The following is a 17,502-nucleotide window of genomic DNA, read 5'->3' as shown; positions in this document are numbered from 1 at the left end:
ACATATTTGCAGATATGAAACTATGAAATTTTGAAATGTTGAAAAAACTGAAATTGTCGGTGCATAATTCAATTACTCGCATAAAGTTATTGTATGGCTTCTGAAGACTTGGACTATAGAGCGAGAGTCATATGGTTTTTCGACTATTTTGGATCTTGACTGACCATATGGAAAAGAGCTGCATAAACATTCTTCAAAATTTCTTTCAGCGTTTCACTGAAAACAAAAAGCATAAAGGTTTGGGAAAACAGGAGTGTGAAAAATATTTGGTGAACAAATCCTTTAAAGTCTCAAAAAAAAAAAGCATTTAATCGTACAAAGAAAGCCAACACCTGTTAAATCTTGCAGCACAGTTACACATTGTTAGGCAAAGTGGCGTTTCCAGGCCCTGTAATTGTGGCATCTGGTTCTCAGGAGCCGTCTTCACACTTACTGTATCACATCACAGGCACCATTGAAGAGTTCTAAGAGGGGTGGGGTCCACGGCTCCACTGGGATAAGGAGACATTTTTATGACAGCTCTGGGAAGGTCTCATCTTTCGGCCACAAAATAGTTCAAGGCTCTTCTGTCAAAACCCCCTGAGTGTCCTCCCCCCAACTTGCCCCAGACTCGCCTTGTCTTCAGTCCTTGTACCCTCCTCCCATGAACCAGCTGAGGAGAGCATAGAGGAGGCTTAGTCTCTTGCTCTCTTTCTTTGGTCCCTGTGATCTTTGAGCCTTTTTGAAAAAGTGTTGGTGGCCATATACCCACAGCACACTCACACAGACCTCCTTTGACTTCAAGAGTTCTCGTCTTGGTATCTTCGGGCTATCAGGTGTCTGTGGCTATTATCGTTCTGAGTGAAAGAAACTTAGAGACTTTGTTTGTTTCCCACTCACATATTAGTTTTGTTTGTGTGGCGAAATTCCAAGGTTAAAAGGAGACCGTTATAGTTGAGGGAATACTTAAAGGTGAAGTGTGTAATTTCTGCGCCGCTAGCGTCAACAAACGGAACTGCAAAATTAATGACTTTAATTAACAAACTCTCCCCTCGTCTGCCATTGGTCGGTCAAACAGATAGCCCCGCCCCAAAATACACACCATTGGTTGAGCCAGTGTTGCTGTTGTTGGGCTGCGCGAACAGACAGAGCCACAGTGTTTATACTTTTAGTGGAAATCAACATAATTATAAGACTCACTTACTATTTCATAATATTATTTAAAAAAAATATATTAAAATGTCTACAAGACAATCACATAATGTAAATGATGCAATTTAAGATGTTCTGACCGGCAACACTCCCCCTTGAAAAAGATCAATTATCCAACATCCAACACGTCCCCCTCTTCTCCAGGTTTCTCTTCCCTTTTGTTTCTTCTCTCGTCTCCTCTTGTCCATGCCTGGTGTGACCTACCCCAAAGGCCTTCATTATTAATTGTCCTTTGGAGACAGGGAAAAGTTCAAAGACTGTGCGGATGGTCCCTTTACTGCGACCGTCTATTGTCTAACATTCATCTCCCTTTACCCTTGTTCCAGGAGTGTATTATCTCCCTCGCCTCATGAGAAAAGGAGGTTATCAATAAGAGCGTAGAGAGCTGCCATCGTGACTGCCAGGAGGTCCTGGCCTCCCAAGTCCACACACAGCTCCCCCACAGAGGGCTAGTTTACTGTTGTTTATCTTTGAGCTGCTAGCTTGTGCCACGCTACACTAGCACATCTTAGGATCAGGCTCTGGTTTCACTTCTTCCTCTCTGACCTCACACTGACCTGCGGTGTGGTCTGCCAGCTCACCTCACGCTTCCATTATAACGCCACTCAAAGCTATGGACGGTGCTACGAGATAGTGCTGGATGTTTAAAGGATACGCTTTAGCTTAATCTTACAGTTGTAACCCCTTTACATCTCATTTTCTTTCTGGGGAAAAAAAAACAAAAAAGTTTAGCATTATATTTTTTTACAGATTGCATTTTTTTTTTCAGGCCAACGAACAGAACTGCAAAAATAATGACTGTTTCCTCGAACACTCCCCCTTCTGTCATTGGTCTTCCCAAACTTACGCCATTGGTTGAGCCAATGCTGCTGTTGTTGGGCAGGTTGGGATGCTCAAACAAAGTAATGTTTTTAACTACATTAGATATGTTTCCATCCAAAGTTAGCGAATTTAACTTATGCACAAAATTGCAATATCGCATAAAACATTTTCCAGTAAAGCACTATTTCCATTCAGCGAGTCAAAGAGAACAAAATCGTCACCTCCTAATAAACTGGTGCTAAATATCACATAGAAATTATTTGCGTCTCAGAACGCGCACTCCGTGTAGACGAAACGCAATAAACGTGTTATCTTGCTTTCAGAGGCGGATGCTGCTGTTTGGGAACGCAGTCGTGTAAGACAGTTCTGGGAGGAATTATACCGAACCACATTGACGACAGACTTCTGAAACAGTGTTTCAAATGCTTTGCAACAAGATTTTTCCACTGGTTAGTACAGTTATGCCGTCCCCTCGCACAAAGTCATGATCGAGGAATTAATTCGGTAAATGTGTTTCCATCGTAGTTTATGTGCATGATTTCTTATCGGAGAGAAAATTTATCCGACTCAAACGAGCGCATGTGTTTTTTTATGGAATTTATGTGCATCTTGGCGTTTCCATCCAGCAGTTTTTGATGCAATATCCCAAAATGCACATAAAAATAGGTGGATGGAAACATAGCAATTGAACCTTTGGATGGCTTCCTTACAGTTGTCCCTTGCAACTTAAAAAAACAATTGGTAACACTTTATTTTAGGGTTCAATTCTCACTTTTATCTAGTTGCTTATTAGAATGCGTATTACTAGTATATTGGTTGTTTATTAGCACTTATAAAGCACATATTAATGCCTTATTCTGCATGACCTTATTCTACACCCCTTAATCCTACCCAATACCTAAATTGAAATGCTACAAAAACTACCTTACTAACTATTAATAAGCAGTAGGTGTTAATTGAAGCAAAGGAAGATATTTGGAAGAATTTTTGTAACCAAACAGATCTCGCCCCCCATTGACTACCATAGTAGGAAAAAATACTATGGTAGTCAATAGGGGGCGAGATCTGTTTGGTTACAAACATTCTTCCAAATATCTTTTTGTGTACAGCAGAACAAAGAAATTTATACAGGTTTGGAACAACTTGAGGGTGAATAAATGATGACCGAATTTTCATTTTTGGGCAAACTACCCCTTTAATCGTGACTGCGTGTTCCCTATACTGAAGTGTTACCAAACAATTTAGCGCACACATGCACATATAATGTTCAAATTCAATTAAAAATGCTTCAATAATATGGAGTTTAACATTTACCTCTTAATTTTCAGCAAAAAAATCGTCTCCAACAAAAGATCAAAACCGAATTTCCTGTGAATTTTAACCTGCAATCTAATATGCAGCAAAAGTATATAACATATCCGCTCAAATGAAACTAAAGACAAAGTCAGACTTGGTGTCCCCATTGTATGGCAAGCGCACATGCAGCTGGGATGGCACCCCTCACAATAAGTGTTCTGTGGTGAACCCTTAGCACGTCATGTGATATAAAGAGTCACTGTGGTCAGATGATGCAGACTATTGTCTTCAAGGGCTCTTGGTCACAATCATCTTCCTCTCTCTAATTAGATCATACAGTCTGATGGACTGACACTTACAATTACAACACTTATTTTACAAGGGGAAAAAAAACGACCCTGCAATATCTAGATTTGTCTAAGTGTATTTATTTTGACAAAAATAAAATTAGATCAATTACACATTAATAATACAAATAGGATATAAAAATACTTCTATGCTTTAATATCAAGTACAATTGGTTTAGCGGTATGCCGCTAACAGGCTCTTATACTCTTTGCTGAATCGATTCATCACTGGAGAGCTGATGGATAGGAGACTATAATGCATTTCCTCTTTTTTCACTACCGCTTTGCTATAAATGTCAATCTTCGCGTATCCTCGTCACACCGTACCGTCCCCAGCTGAACGTAATAGAGCTCTATGAAAACAAACTCCCATCATATTAGCTTAGTTATTACCACGCTTCACGTCAGAGAAGCTCCAGTAATCTAGTTACAGGACGACACTTGGGTTCTGTTCCCATTGAGGCCGCTGATAGAATAAGCCTTACACTCTTTATGTCTTTATTGAATGCACTTTAGGCAATATTTTAAAATTAGACTGGCAGATAGTGAATTTAACAGTAGTCCGGTTTGACAAAAATAGTTTTTTTTTTCCTTATACCTGGGAATATCCCTTATCCCATATCTTTGTCGATGAGATCACTCGTTGTGATTTCTTCTCATGCGACTCTTGTGGGAACTGAAATTCCTCAGCATGTTGGTTAATCATTAGTGGAGGTGACCTGGAGAACGCAACAGTACAGCACATTACATCCAATGGCCTTGACTGTACTTACCAAGGGACGTCGTAATCGCTGCCATCAAATCTGCATTAAAGACTTATCTTTTGTTCGTTAATAGCACAAATAGCAACATCAACAAGGAGATGTAATTTACTAATTCATAATGGAAGGTGCAACGAAAGCACACCTATTTTAGACTGCTTCACTTACCAAACACAAAGAGTTTTTTCAGCCTAACTGTCTGGTGTTGGCAGTTTAGAGGGACTTAAAGCCAAACTGCTGTAGGCACTCTATATTGTATATTACTCAGAGAAACAGAGACAGAAATTAGATAAGAGTGTGTGATGCTTTCAGGCAATGTTTTTTTTTCCAGACAAAATGACTTATTAATGGTCACTAAGTTGCACAGAGGGACCAAGCCCTGCAGTCTTCAGCACCAGCCAAAGAAAACTACCACACACACACATGTGAGGGCATATCATAGATAGTACATACCGCTCAGGCTAAATTCTTCCCCTCGTGCTATAAATTTAATGAGTGTTTCATTTAACTACTGTAGAACTTATTGACTGCATATAATTGACTGCTCAAGAACATCTTGTACATAAAAAAAATAATAAAAGTCTGTATTTTTGTCTTGTTTTCTGGTAAAAATATTAAAATAGCTTTAAAACAAAATGAATTCACTTAAAATTTACTTAAGAATACTTGCTTTATGCATAAACCTCAATAAAAAATGCTGGGTTAAAAACAACCCAAGTTGGGTTGAAAATGGACAAACCCAGTGATTGGGTTGTTTTAACTCAGCGGTTGGGTTAAATGTTTGCCCAACCTGCTGGGTAGTTTTATTTAAACCAACTATTGTTTAAAAATTGCTATATGGCTAGCTTAAAATGAACCCAAAATAGTTGGGAAATTAAAAACCAGATGCAATTAGAGGCAACAATAATAGACAAAAGGTGAATGTTTATTAATAAGCTTTAATATTTTATTAATATAAATTTAATAGTTTATTCATATACATTTATTAATAAGCAATTTAATAAATGTTTATTGTTTAATAATTATTCATTGAACATTAATAAATGTTCATTTCCAACATACTTTGGGTTAATTTTAATTAAGCAATACAGTAATTTTTAAACAATAGTTGAGTTAAATAAAACTACCCAGCAGGTTGGGCAAACATTTAACCCTACCGCTGGGTTAAAACAACCCAATTGCTGGGTTTGTCCATTTTCAACCCAACTTGGGTTGTTTTTAACCCAGCATTTTTTAGAGTGAATATATTGATACCTTATTAATGATTGTTTTTATCAGTTTGGTCAATATTGGATGTATAATTTAAATTTTATTACCAGTATTTTTCATTTCTGTTACCTTAGCCGCCATCTAACGGCCACTTAAAGTTCATCTTTAGAAACCCAATTTAATAACACTGTAATCTTTAGCAAATATCAGAATGAGTATCTTTTTTTCATACTTTACATCATACATTATAATGTTGATGTCTGAATTCACTTGTAGCATTTATGATGACTGATTTACATTTTTAGTGTATTATTTTTAATTTATTTATTGGTTATCGGCCAAAGTATGAAAATGATTATCGGATTATTGCTATCATCCAAGATTTTAATAACAGCCTAATTAGCACAAGAAATAAAATAAGTTTAATTCAATATATGTTTAGGTTCAGTAATTTCACTTTAATGGCAATAAAAAGGTTGTTAGTCAGTTATTGAAATGCCTTATTTTCAAAAAAGTCGCTTTAGTCAATTAATTGGTATTTAACAAATTTGACTGTCTTTTGCTGCAAAACCAGCCCATGTCCATGTGTGCTTTTTTGCAAAGACCTCTAAGTCCACTTCTTTAGACAAAAAGACATAGTAAAACATTAGTTTCTGTCAGTTTTACAGCAGCAAAAGCAACGCTGTTGTGTTTATTTGCTACTCGCGAAATCCTGTCATTGCCACTGTAACGATGGACAAAACATGATAAAAACTTGCAGCTCGGCAATTGAAAGCCAGCTTATATGCACACCGTCATTCGTCTGCAAATCATATGATTCGATTTGCATCTTCCGATTGGTTCTTCTGTGGACTTAGAGGCTTTTGCTGACGGGAAGTGGCGTTTAGTGTTATTTCTGAATGGGATGGCGCTGGGATTTAGCGGATTTGAAGCGAAAGTATTTGATGAACGTATACTTTGTGCGGAAAGCATTCGCTCGATATCATTATCTCATTTTTGGTGGCTTTTGCATCTGAACTCTTCATATATTCTCTGAAAACATGTCTTATACAATTTTCTTTTAATTTTCTTTACTGGAAAACAAGAAAAAAACACTGATTAAGAGAAAAAAAAATTGTTTTAAATGGTTATTTTCGGACTAAGAACACAGGATGAACTTGACCGTGTCCCACCAACAAGCATCACATGCTTCCTGCCCTAAAGTGTGACATTGTGGCACTGAATATCCACTTCCTTTAATTGCCTCTCAGCGTTAAGTGCTGGCTGCCATGGGCTGGAATTCTGTTGTCATGAAGGGACCTGTGACAGAACATAAACAGGGCGTTAAGTAGTTTCTAAAGGGCTCGCTGGAACTCCTTCCTCCTAAAGATAAGTTCCTGGAGTGGCACAAACCGAGAAACACCTGCCAGTATCAGAGCCAGTCTTTACAAATAGTCTTCGATGGAAAGTTCTTCCACAGACCAGGCGGGCCTCCCTTTTTTTCCAGCCAGACTCCTTCCATGTTCTCCCATGTCACCTTGTATGCAGTCTGCTCAGTGACACCACTGGTGATTATGTCATTATTTTGCTCCAGGGGGTTCAAACACATCTGTAGCACTCGTGCACGGCTTTCTCCAAACCCTGGCACATCTCCCACCCAACCGCCCCGTCTCTGTGTCCCTCCCTCTTCTCTTCATTAGTCTCGGTGCCAGATCCTTTCTTCAGCCAGACAAGAAAGACCCAACTCCAAGCTGCCTTTCTCCTCCTCCTGCCTGCTCCAGTCCTTAGGCCATTCTGTCCTCCGTCTCCCCCCTCCTTCTCCTCCAGATGTCCCTCTTTCTCTCTTTCCCTCCCTCAAACACTCTCTTCTTTCATGGGGTTCAACTGCAATTTGAGACAAATGACTTCATAACCTTTAGCCCAAGCAGGTTTGAACCCAGACCCTCCTCTAGGTCAGAGACCTACTGCCCCTGAATTTGAAGTGCACATGTCATTATGGCATTGTTTGCTTTAGTAAATGCAGTGATATAGAAGGACCAATCAGACTAAGCATAATAAACATTCTTCATTAAATGAATAGTTCAGCCAAAAATGAAAACTCGTTATGACTGGACCTTCTTTTTCAATGAAATGCAATGCATTCAAGCTTCAAAAAGGATGCAAAAGCACCATTATAGTATCATAAATGTGGTGGATACAATTTGTGCACTATATTCAAAAGCCATCTGACAACCAGAAGTCGTTATTCATCATCAGTAACCAGACCAGTGCAATTTGTGAACAAATAATTCAGTTTTTGTTCCCCGAATCAACCTTACATTGAAACGTTCTGTTCCAAAAGAAGAAATTTGTTCACATGACTTTTCTTATGAGCTTAATCTTTTTTTCTTTTTTTTTAAATCTCCTTTTGTGTTCCACCAAGAAAAAGAAAAAAACAAGTAAATAATGGCAATGTTCTTCTTTTTTTCTTTGGCTGAACAATTCCTTTTATAATGCTTGTTTCATCTTCTGTGGAAAAAAAAAAAACAGCGAATGACCTTATTTAAAGGTGAGCGCAAATATATCCACTCACGCACACACTCACTATGTGCCAGCGTGCCTTGAGAAATGGGCATATGGTGCTTGCTCAAAGTTTTCTTAAGTATGAAAAATAGTTTTCATCAAGGCCACTGCAGAATCAGCAGCAGTATGCGCATGTTTGTCCAGCATTTCCAGTGAGAACCTAGGCGAGCTTCAAGGTTGCCGGGACAGTTTGTGGAGCTCAGTTGCATCACAGTGGGTTTTGAAAGAATCTTTATCAGAGAGGGAAACATGCAATCTGTTTGCCTGATTGACACTCCAGCCAAGAGTTTATCAAACTGCAAGGTTTTGCTTTCTATGTGCTATTGATTAGCTGGAGCCGAATGTCCAGCGTTCAGTGTAACGTTTCTCGTTCAACGGGATGTTGTTCTTTTGAAGTTAAGTCTAGCTTCAGGACAAGCAGTGATAGAGAGAGAAACTGAGAGGGAGTGGGTGGGAGGTGAGAGGGGTGGACTCTTATGCTTTCAGCCCCCTGGCCTTGAGACTTGTTTGCGCTCTGTCAATCCATTATCTCCTGACAAAAAAAAAAACTCTCCTGCAATAGTTTAAGTGTAATGTTTATTTTAAAAGGTCTTGATTTTGTTGTTTCTACTGGAATATGTGCCCTAATAAATATATATATATATATATATATATATATATATATATATATATCAAACAGAATAAAGAACTTTGAGGATCCTTACCAGTAGTGAAAGGGAAGTGTTCGCTTCTCAGATTAAAGTTCGAGATAGGGAAATGGTGATTATGATAAAGCATGCTGCTCTTACAGTATAGGTTCATGATTAAAAAAACAATCAGTTTTTTTTATATTATTAAAGAGACGTTTTATTATTATTAGTGCCATATCGTACATTTTAAAAAATGCTGGGTTAAAAACAACCCAAGTTGGGTTGAAAATGGACAAACCCAGCAATTGGGTTATTTTAACCCATCGAACGGGTTAAATGATTGCCCAACCTGCTGGATAGTTTTAACTCAACTATTGTTTGAAAATGACTGTATTGCTTGCTTAAAATGAACCCAAAGTATGTTTGAAATGAACATTTATTACTAAGTTTAATGAATTATAATTAAAAAATAAACATTTATTAATAAATGTTCACCTTTTGATTATTATTGTTGTCTCTAGTAATTATGTGTCTGATTTTTTAGCCAGCCATATAGTCATTTTTAAACAATAGTTGAGTTAAATAAAACTACCCAGCACAATGGGCAAACATTTAACCCAAACACTGGGTTTGTCCATTTTCAACCCAATTTGGGTTGTTTTTAACCCAGCGTTTTTTAATGTTGCATCTTTGTATCACTGAAACTGAATTTTTTTTCTCCTCAACAATCTCTGAGAAATCTTACTGGCCAGCAGGTGAATTTATCACCTTTGACTGGACGGGTTGGCCTGAGTAAATATAAACCGTAAGATACACCAGCTCCAAACAAAGGCAATATCAAACAGGAGCCGCAATGAAATGGAAAGTAGACTCTTCCCCTTTAATGATTAACTCTGGTGAGAAAACCAGGACTTTCCTCCGAAGAAGAAACTCTTAGCAGGGACAGAGAGTGGGCCTGGGTTTTCAGTTCCCCACCCTGTGGCCTTTTGAGATACAAACGTTTCACAGATCGTGTCTTCATCTGCGGTACTCGTCCATGACATTTCCCACACACAAGCATTCGCTCAGCCCTTCTTCCCCTCCCCACGCAGTCCTTGATTTGTATGGCAGTTATCAGGAGGTAAGTCTCTCCTCAATCAATATTTACCCAACAAACAGAGTAGATTCGGGGGCAGTTTGTATAGAGGGCCCAAGTGCACACGCAGTGGGGTGAATGAATGCTGGTTGAAGTGCCGGGGCCGCTGATCATGACCGCTCTACATGTCTCCCCCCTCTTTCACCTCCTGTCTTATGTTTCTCAGTGGAGGGGCGATATAATATCCCTCTTTTCATAAGACGGTCTCTGTGTCCTCTCATCCTTGGCAACAGCAGCGCTGAGGATGCAGTGCTGCCAGAAAACTGATCAAGCTGGGGGGCAGGAACCCGTGGCCAGCTAGTCTTATTTGTAATGTTACTAAATAACAAAAAATCACTTAAGTGATTTTTCAACACAGATTAAACTGAACTGACAGAATTTGTGACATAATGTTGATTATTACCAAAAAAAAGCAAAAATCAAGGTCACAATGACAAATTGTTAGTGGATTTTAAAACACTTTTATCATGTATTTGTCACTTGTGTATTTTAAGGGTTTATGGCGTTGCTTTGTCAATCAAGGCAATGCACTTGTAAAACTGGATATAACTTTACACAGAAAAGGTTATTGAGCTTCATCTGTAAAAATAATTTTCAATATTTGTTATCACTTATCACAACATTTTTTCTTTTGTCAAATCAACTTCAATATTGTGGTTCGGATAACATAATATTTTGAGTTTCTGTTGATTAAACCAATCATCTTCATTGTATTAACTCAAATTTTTAATTTCAATTAACTAAAAATTTTAAGGCAACTTGGTAACTTACTTTTTAAGTTAAACCAACAATTAATTTTTACAGCGTATATCATGTTAACACATTTTTTGGCTATATATTAAAACATTAAGTATTTTAATGATTATTTGCCCCATTTACTTCCATTAAGAAAGGACAAGCTGACTATTTTTTTGTGACTACAAATGCTGTCAACTGAACTTAACTTGAACCCTGAACCTGAAATATTCCTGTTAATGTTGTTTCAGATATATTACTTTATTAATATGATGTATTACAACGAATAGCAAAGAAAATCAGGAACTTGGAACTGCTGGAAGTAATTGAGCAATCACTTACGCTTTCACACTTTTTCACATCATCTACAGCCAAGAAGTGAAACGCAGCGTGACAGCGTGCACAAAACACGGTGGCCACCGGCACACGTAGTGTTTTCTTTATTAGTATTAATTTTCTCCGAGGGCTCTGTGAGCCGTTTAAACCGCGCCTGACGTATTTTTCCTCTCAACTTGACTGAATCAGGAGTCCTAAAGAGGGCATATGAAATATTGATGTGGAATTGTCTGCCATGCGATTCAGCTGTGTTTACCGCACAGCAGAGCGGCCTTAGAGGCTTAGCCTACACAATAGCCGTAACAAAAGAACAACAGCTGATCCGTGTGAGGCGAGGAGGTGACAAAACAGTTAAAGCATGCTGCTGGCTATGGGCAAGCAGTCAGCAGATGCAGACAAAAGGGTTTGTGACAAGAATAACTCTCCCTCTCCCTCTCTCTCTCTCTCTTTTCCTCTGTCTCTCTCTCTCTTTCCAAGGCAAGCAGTCAAGAGGATCCAAAATACCAATACCCTTTTCTCCTTGACATTGTCTTCTTCCCTAGTCAGCATTTTACTGCCCTTTTATGGTAAAAAAAAAAAAAAAAAAAAAAATGAGTTTGAGAAATTCCTCACAGGAATATTCTTAGCAATGCAGCACTCTTGGGCTTTACCCCATGATAGCGACAGTGGCTACGGAAAAGGAATCACATTTGATGTGAACAAATCTGTCACAAATAGGATAAAGACAAATCTATTAGCTATAAAATCATTACATTAGCAATAAACAGGTACGCAGCTGCATCATACAGTGGCCTATCAGACATTTTTAAGGGGACCAATGGAAGCCCTGATTTTCAGCTGAAAGAGCCAATCATTGTTTTTTTTACTCTAGGAATTCCATGCATATTAATGGGATAGTTCACTCAAAAAACAATCACTTACTCACCCTCAAGTTGTTCCAAACCTGTATGAGTTTCTTTTTTCTGTTGAACACAAAAGATTGCTGGTAACTGGACAGTTGACGGTAGCCAGTACTTCCGTAGTAGGGAAAAATCTATATTATGGAAGTCATTGGCTGGAAGTCAACTGGTTACTGAAATTCTTTAAATTATCTTGTTTTGTGTTCAACAGAAGAAAGAAACTCATACAGGTTTGGAACTACATGAGGATGAGTAAATGATGACAGAATTTTCACTTTTGGGTGAACTATCCCTTTAAATAAAAATGTAGCTTCATGAGATGATTGAAATGAATCTGTGAACCAGTTTTGAACTGAATCATCCAAATAAACCAACTCACTAAAATGAATCAGGCTGCCCAATGCTAATTAATGGAGACAGTTCAATGAACAAAGCTGATTCAAATGAATCAATGACTTATTTTTAACCAGTTGATTAAAATGAATCATCCAATTGATCCAACTCACTAAATGATTCAGACATCCCAACACAATTTGAGCAGGAAGTCAAGCTACACCACTACTTGTTGAAAACTCTAAATTATTGTCATTTTATTGTTGAATCAAAGTATTCTGTTTAAAACAATCTTGACAGTTTCGTTAATTTCGGTCATTCTCCATTCATGTAGACAGGAAATGGAAGTGCATTGTCTTCATAGAAAATATCCAGCCGAAGGCATTATCAAGATGGCCACCGAGCTGCTTTTAAGGGACTTTGGGAGTATCCAAAAGAGACAGACTCCCTTCTGAGATCACACAAATTTGAGAAAGGCACCTCTATCACTTTCTTTCCTTCTTCCTGTGAGCAATTATTCTGTTGTTTTTCCAGAAGGCTGCTGGCCATTGTCTGAGGGGGTGGAAGACTTATAAAAGCGTGAAAAAAATAGGGGAGAGGGTATGTTGTGAGTTGGGGTGTTGGGGAGGTTGGATATCTATAACCTTTGTAATCCCCCCCCCCACCTCTCTTCTCTTTTTCTTTCTCACCCCCTCCATTCCATGTGACATTCATTCATCAGCCAAGTGCGTTTGGCAAGCCCTTCGCCTATGAGCGCCGTCCCAGTGACCACTAACCTTGGTATGTCCTGACACTCGTGATGAGTATCTGCAGGACACAGAAGGCAAGCAGGCTGCTATGTCAGGCCTTTATTGTGTACTGCCGAGGCTGGGGACAGTCAGCATAATCAAACAAATGACCCCTGAAGGCTGTGCCCCTCGGGGAGGGAGAAGTAGAAGGAGACAGAGCTCTGGCCAAAAGCACTTGGGCAGGATTTTTTTTTATCTCCTCTTCTCTTCCCCCTCCCTTCCTATGATCTTGCCCCAGGAGAAAGAGTGGAGGAGGGGAGAAATTACTGTACGGCACTGTACAAAAATGTCACCCGTTTGAGACGGACAGAGTTTGAGCGCGGCGGTGTTGCGGAGATGCTTTAAATTACAAGTAGCTTACAACACTTTCAGAGTAGTTCGACTGCAGTCAAAGCTGCAAATGAAAAAAGTAGTAAGTTACACTACAAGTTGGTAACAGAAAGTAGCTACATTGAAGCTATATATGGGAGCGATATAGCTAAATTATATCATTTATCGATAAAACAATAAAGCTATTAAACTAAAATAAAACTGAACACCTTAATTTATGTGAACTGAATCAAAAACATAGTGCCATGTACGCAGTTAACAGAAAAAAGATTAAAATTAATTTTTGAATCAGTTCATTAAAATGAATCATCCCAAAGCTATTTGAAAGCGACAGCTCCCCGAACATTCAAATGAATCATTTTAAACACTTCAGTAAAATGAACTTCCCAAAGCTATTTAAGCGATGTAGTTCCATCAACAAAATGGAGTGATGATTGAATTGAACTAATGATGATTTTTTAAATGAATCATCCAAACGAACCATTGTAACGCTATATGAAAGCGACAGCTCTCCGAACATTCAAATGAATCAATGAATCATTTTAACCACTTCAGTAAAATGAACTTCCCAAAGCAATTTGAGAGATATAGTTCCAACAACAAAATGGAGTGATGATTGAATTGAACTAATGATGATTTTTTTAAATGAATCATCCAAACGAACCATTGTAACGCTATATGAAAGCGACAGCTCTCCGAACATTCAAATGAATCAATGAATCATTTTAACCACTTCAGTAAAATGAACTTCCCAAAGCAATTTGAGCGATATAGTTCCAACAACAAAATGGAGTGATGATTGAAATGAACTAATGAATGAATTTTTTAAAAGTAGTTCATTAAAATAAATCCTCCAAATGAATCAACTCACTAGAGAGAGCACGTTTTGTCACCCTACAATGCTACTTGTTGAAAACACCAACTTGTTACTGGAAAAGCTATGCTATTATGTTACACTATTCAGTTAGCAACGTCGCTACTTTTAGCTATTTACTCCCTAAGCACATCATAAAAGGGAGGCAGAGTAATGCACGTTACAGCATATAAATCCAATCAAGCCATCAACTACACTCGGTTGAATCATGCCATCTAGTTTAACTGCCATTATAAGTTCAGTATTTATAGCCATGCTATATTTTAATACTGCATCACAACCAAAAGTCAAGCACTTATGATTGTGGCAGCAGAGTGAAACATCTTCCACAATGGTCAAGGCCTTCCAGACAAGGGTATGCCTTTGATGACAGTATATTTAACACACTTAATGGAAAAAAGGGAGCTGGGGATGGTGTGGGTCGCATGGATGAGATTCTTTGTCCTGACAACTGCTCACCTGGCAGGGCCTTTGAGAAGCAGTCAGAGCCTGATTGATAGTACTGACGCCAAACTAAGCGCTGATCCATGGGAGAAGACTGCATTGATAAAAACCAACTATAGGACTTTAACCTTGCAAGGGGCAGATGAATATTAGATGGTGCCATGAGCTTTGCTGCGAATACATTGATTTGGGATGGTTAGAGTATAAACGGATCTGACATTAATCAAAAAACAGAAGTGGAACAAAAAAAATTTCAATGGGTCGATGGGGTCCAAAACAACATTAGACCCCCACTGACTTCCAATGGCACCACTGACTACTATGGACAAAAAAAAAAAAAAAAAACCCAGAGTTCATACAGGTTTGCAATGACATTAAGGTGAATAAATAATGACAGAGTTTTCATTTTTGGGTGAACGATCCCAGCTGTATCCGTCAAAGGTTAGCGTTTTCTCCGCGGCCTACAGTAACACATTTAATACGACAGCATTATGTTCTCGGATGCAACCTTTGTGTCTGTTTCTGTGTCCTCGTGCCTGCTTCCCCATCTGTGTTTGAGTGTGTGGGTGTTTGTGAGTGTGTGTGGCAGTAAGCACCATGTCTGGGAAGTGTCTTGTCTAGCTGTAGGGGAGGTGGCTTAGTTCTTTGCCTGGCTAATCATCTCTATAATGTTAGCGGAGAGGAACTGTCACTGGTGCTAAAGAGATCACAGGGCCAGTCTACAGTACGCCCCCGGTCTTGGCCCTGTCTCACGAACAACAGCCTCACGCCAGAGAGGATGTGTTCTGGTTGTAGAGAGCAAACTCCTAAGTAGAGCCCTGCACACCTGATTACATTGCATGGGAAAACACTGCTGTTAGAGTTCAAGACCCTGTTCAAGAGCACCAAGCAACTTTCCTTAAATTCCTCCACCTTTGATGTAGTATTACGGCTACAGCTTTGGTTTGAAACTCGGTGCCCAAGCAATGAGCTTCGTGAACGTCACAGAATCAAGTTTCTCTGGAACCCGATAAGAATGTATTTTATGGGCCGCTATCAGTGGCAGAATCTTCTTCTTCCCCTTCTAGAAGTGGAAGCATATTGAGACAAAAAGACATTTTATGAGACATCGCTAACAATCTTGTGTCAAATAAAGGGAAGTCAACAAATTATGTTTCGCTCCCTCTAGGAAGTAGACTCTAAAAGAGGAACAGCTCAGGTAATGTTTAACCCAATGAGTTCCCCTTGGTTACAACCTCACAAATTCTGCCACATTCAAAACATTGACTGTAAGTTGTTATGCATTGGTTTGATTTGTCTTGTTGCTTTTTTCACTGTAACCTTTCAAAAGCAATTAAGTACTTTCACGTCCCCCGATGTTGCAGCTATACAACAAAAAAAACAATTGATATAAAAGATTTGAAAGACTTAACAGTTAAGTTCCACTCCAACACGGGCATTCAAGTCGCCACCACCAGAATGTGTTTCAGCTACTGAAACAAAGAGGAATTAGTGTAGTGACTATGTTTGGGGCTGTTCTCTATGTCCCCTCAGACTTGGCAGCCCGACACTCCCCTACACAGTTTCTGCCAGGAGGGTCTTTCAGCTCTTGGAGGGTCTCACTTGAGCCTCAGTTTCAAAATCTTATTTTCTTTTTTTCTCCTTTCTTTTCTTAATCAGAGACTTGGGATTGAAACATAATATGTTTATTAATGTCATTGTCTCCTTGTGTATCAGCAGGTTCCGGAGCGATTCCTGGAAGTGGCGCAGATCACGTTACGGGAGTTTTTCAATGCCATTGTGGCAGGCAAAGATGTTGATCCTTCCTGGAAGAAGGCCATATACAAGGTCATCTGCAAGCTGGACAGTGAGGTCCCAGAGATTTTCAAATCTCCCAATTGTCTGCAGGAGCTTCTGCATGAGTAGTGATTTGAATTGCTTACCAAGTATCATCCCTTCTTTTCGAGAAATCTTTACAAAGTAAGAGGTAGCATTCCTATTTTTAAGTCCCGGCTACTTTCGAATGACTTAGCTGTTAATTTTTTTTTTTGTGCTTCTTTTTGGGAAAGTCTATAAAATTCTTGATTGTTTTGACTGTATTCAATCCTTACCCCCTTTTCCTTGCCTTTAAATTGGGCATTACTATGTTTACCAGACAAAATGGTTAACAAATGGAACTGACACCCTGAATTTCTCTCTTTTATTGGTCATTTTTGTTGAGGGCTTTGTTTTATCCCAGGATGTTTGCAATGTGTGATGGTTTTACTATTGCTGAATAAGACTTGCATTTGTAGCTTGTATAGATGTAATTATTATTTATGATTAATATAATTATTACCATTAATGTTATTCATGCTTGCTACAAAAAAAAGGAAGAAAGGAAATGAAAGACAAAAAATTGACATGTGGTATTCTTGTTTCTCATGGCAATGCTACAGAAAATAAATTATTCTTTGGACAAAAAAAATAATAATAATAAAGAGGGGTATACATTTTCTATGTGGGAAATTCATATATATATAATATAAAAAAATATATATATATATATATTTGATGTTATTCTTGAAAGGAACAGCATTAACTGTTTTTTTGTTGCTGTTTTTTTTTTTTTTTTTGGTTTAGCCATTCTTCCATGTTGGCTAGGGTCCAATGTTCTTGTGTTTTGTGTCCACATTGATAGCACTGGCTCTAGGGAGGGAGGCCTACTCGTAGGTTTTTTTCCCCCCCTTGACGGAGCAGCCTCTCTTGTAACTAAGCAACATGGCCATTTCATACTGGGGCAAGCCAGTTCGGCACAAAAAAAATGGACGCCTTCCCACTGAGAAACCATTCTTGCTCATAAAAAACACACTG

General features: G+C 38.6%; 1 protein-coding gene across 9 annotated transcripts in view; it reads left to right on the top strand.

Moving 5' to 3' along the window:
• Positions 1-17,144, top strand: part of prox1a (prospero homeobox 1a) — a 201,126-nt gene extending 183,982 nt beyond the window's left edge. For 8 of the 9 annotated variants that reach the window (XM_048191819.1, XM_048191815.1, XM_048191817.1 and 5 more), the window contains one exon: positions 16,387-17,144. In XM_048191819.1, the coding sequence (XP_048047776.1) occupies positions 16,387-16,575 (189 nt within the window). In that variant the 3' untranslated portion in view covers positions 16,576-17,144. The remainder of the gene's footprint in view (positions 1-16,386) is intronic. The other variant, XM_048191822.1, reaches the window with a different exon arrangement.
• The last annotated feature ends 358 nt before the right edge of the window (positions 17,145-17,502 follow it).

The sequence above is a fragment of the Megalobrama amblycephala genome, linkage group LG5 (assembly GCF_018812025.1).
Source record: "Megalobrama amblycephala isolate DHTTF-2021 linkage group LG5, ASM1881202v1, whole genome shotgun sequence".
NCBI classification, from domain to species: Eukaryota; Metazoa; Chordata; class Actinopteri; order Cypriniformes; family Xenocyprididae; genus Megalobrama; species Megalobrama amblycephala.
The sequence above is the reverse complement of the archived record's forward strand: the minus strand, read 5'-3'. Positions and strand labels throughout refer to the sequence as shown.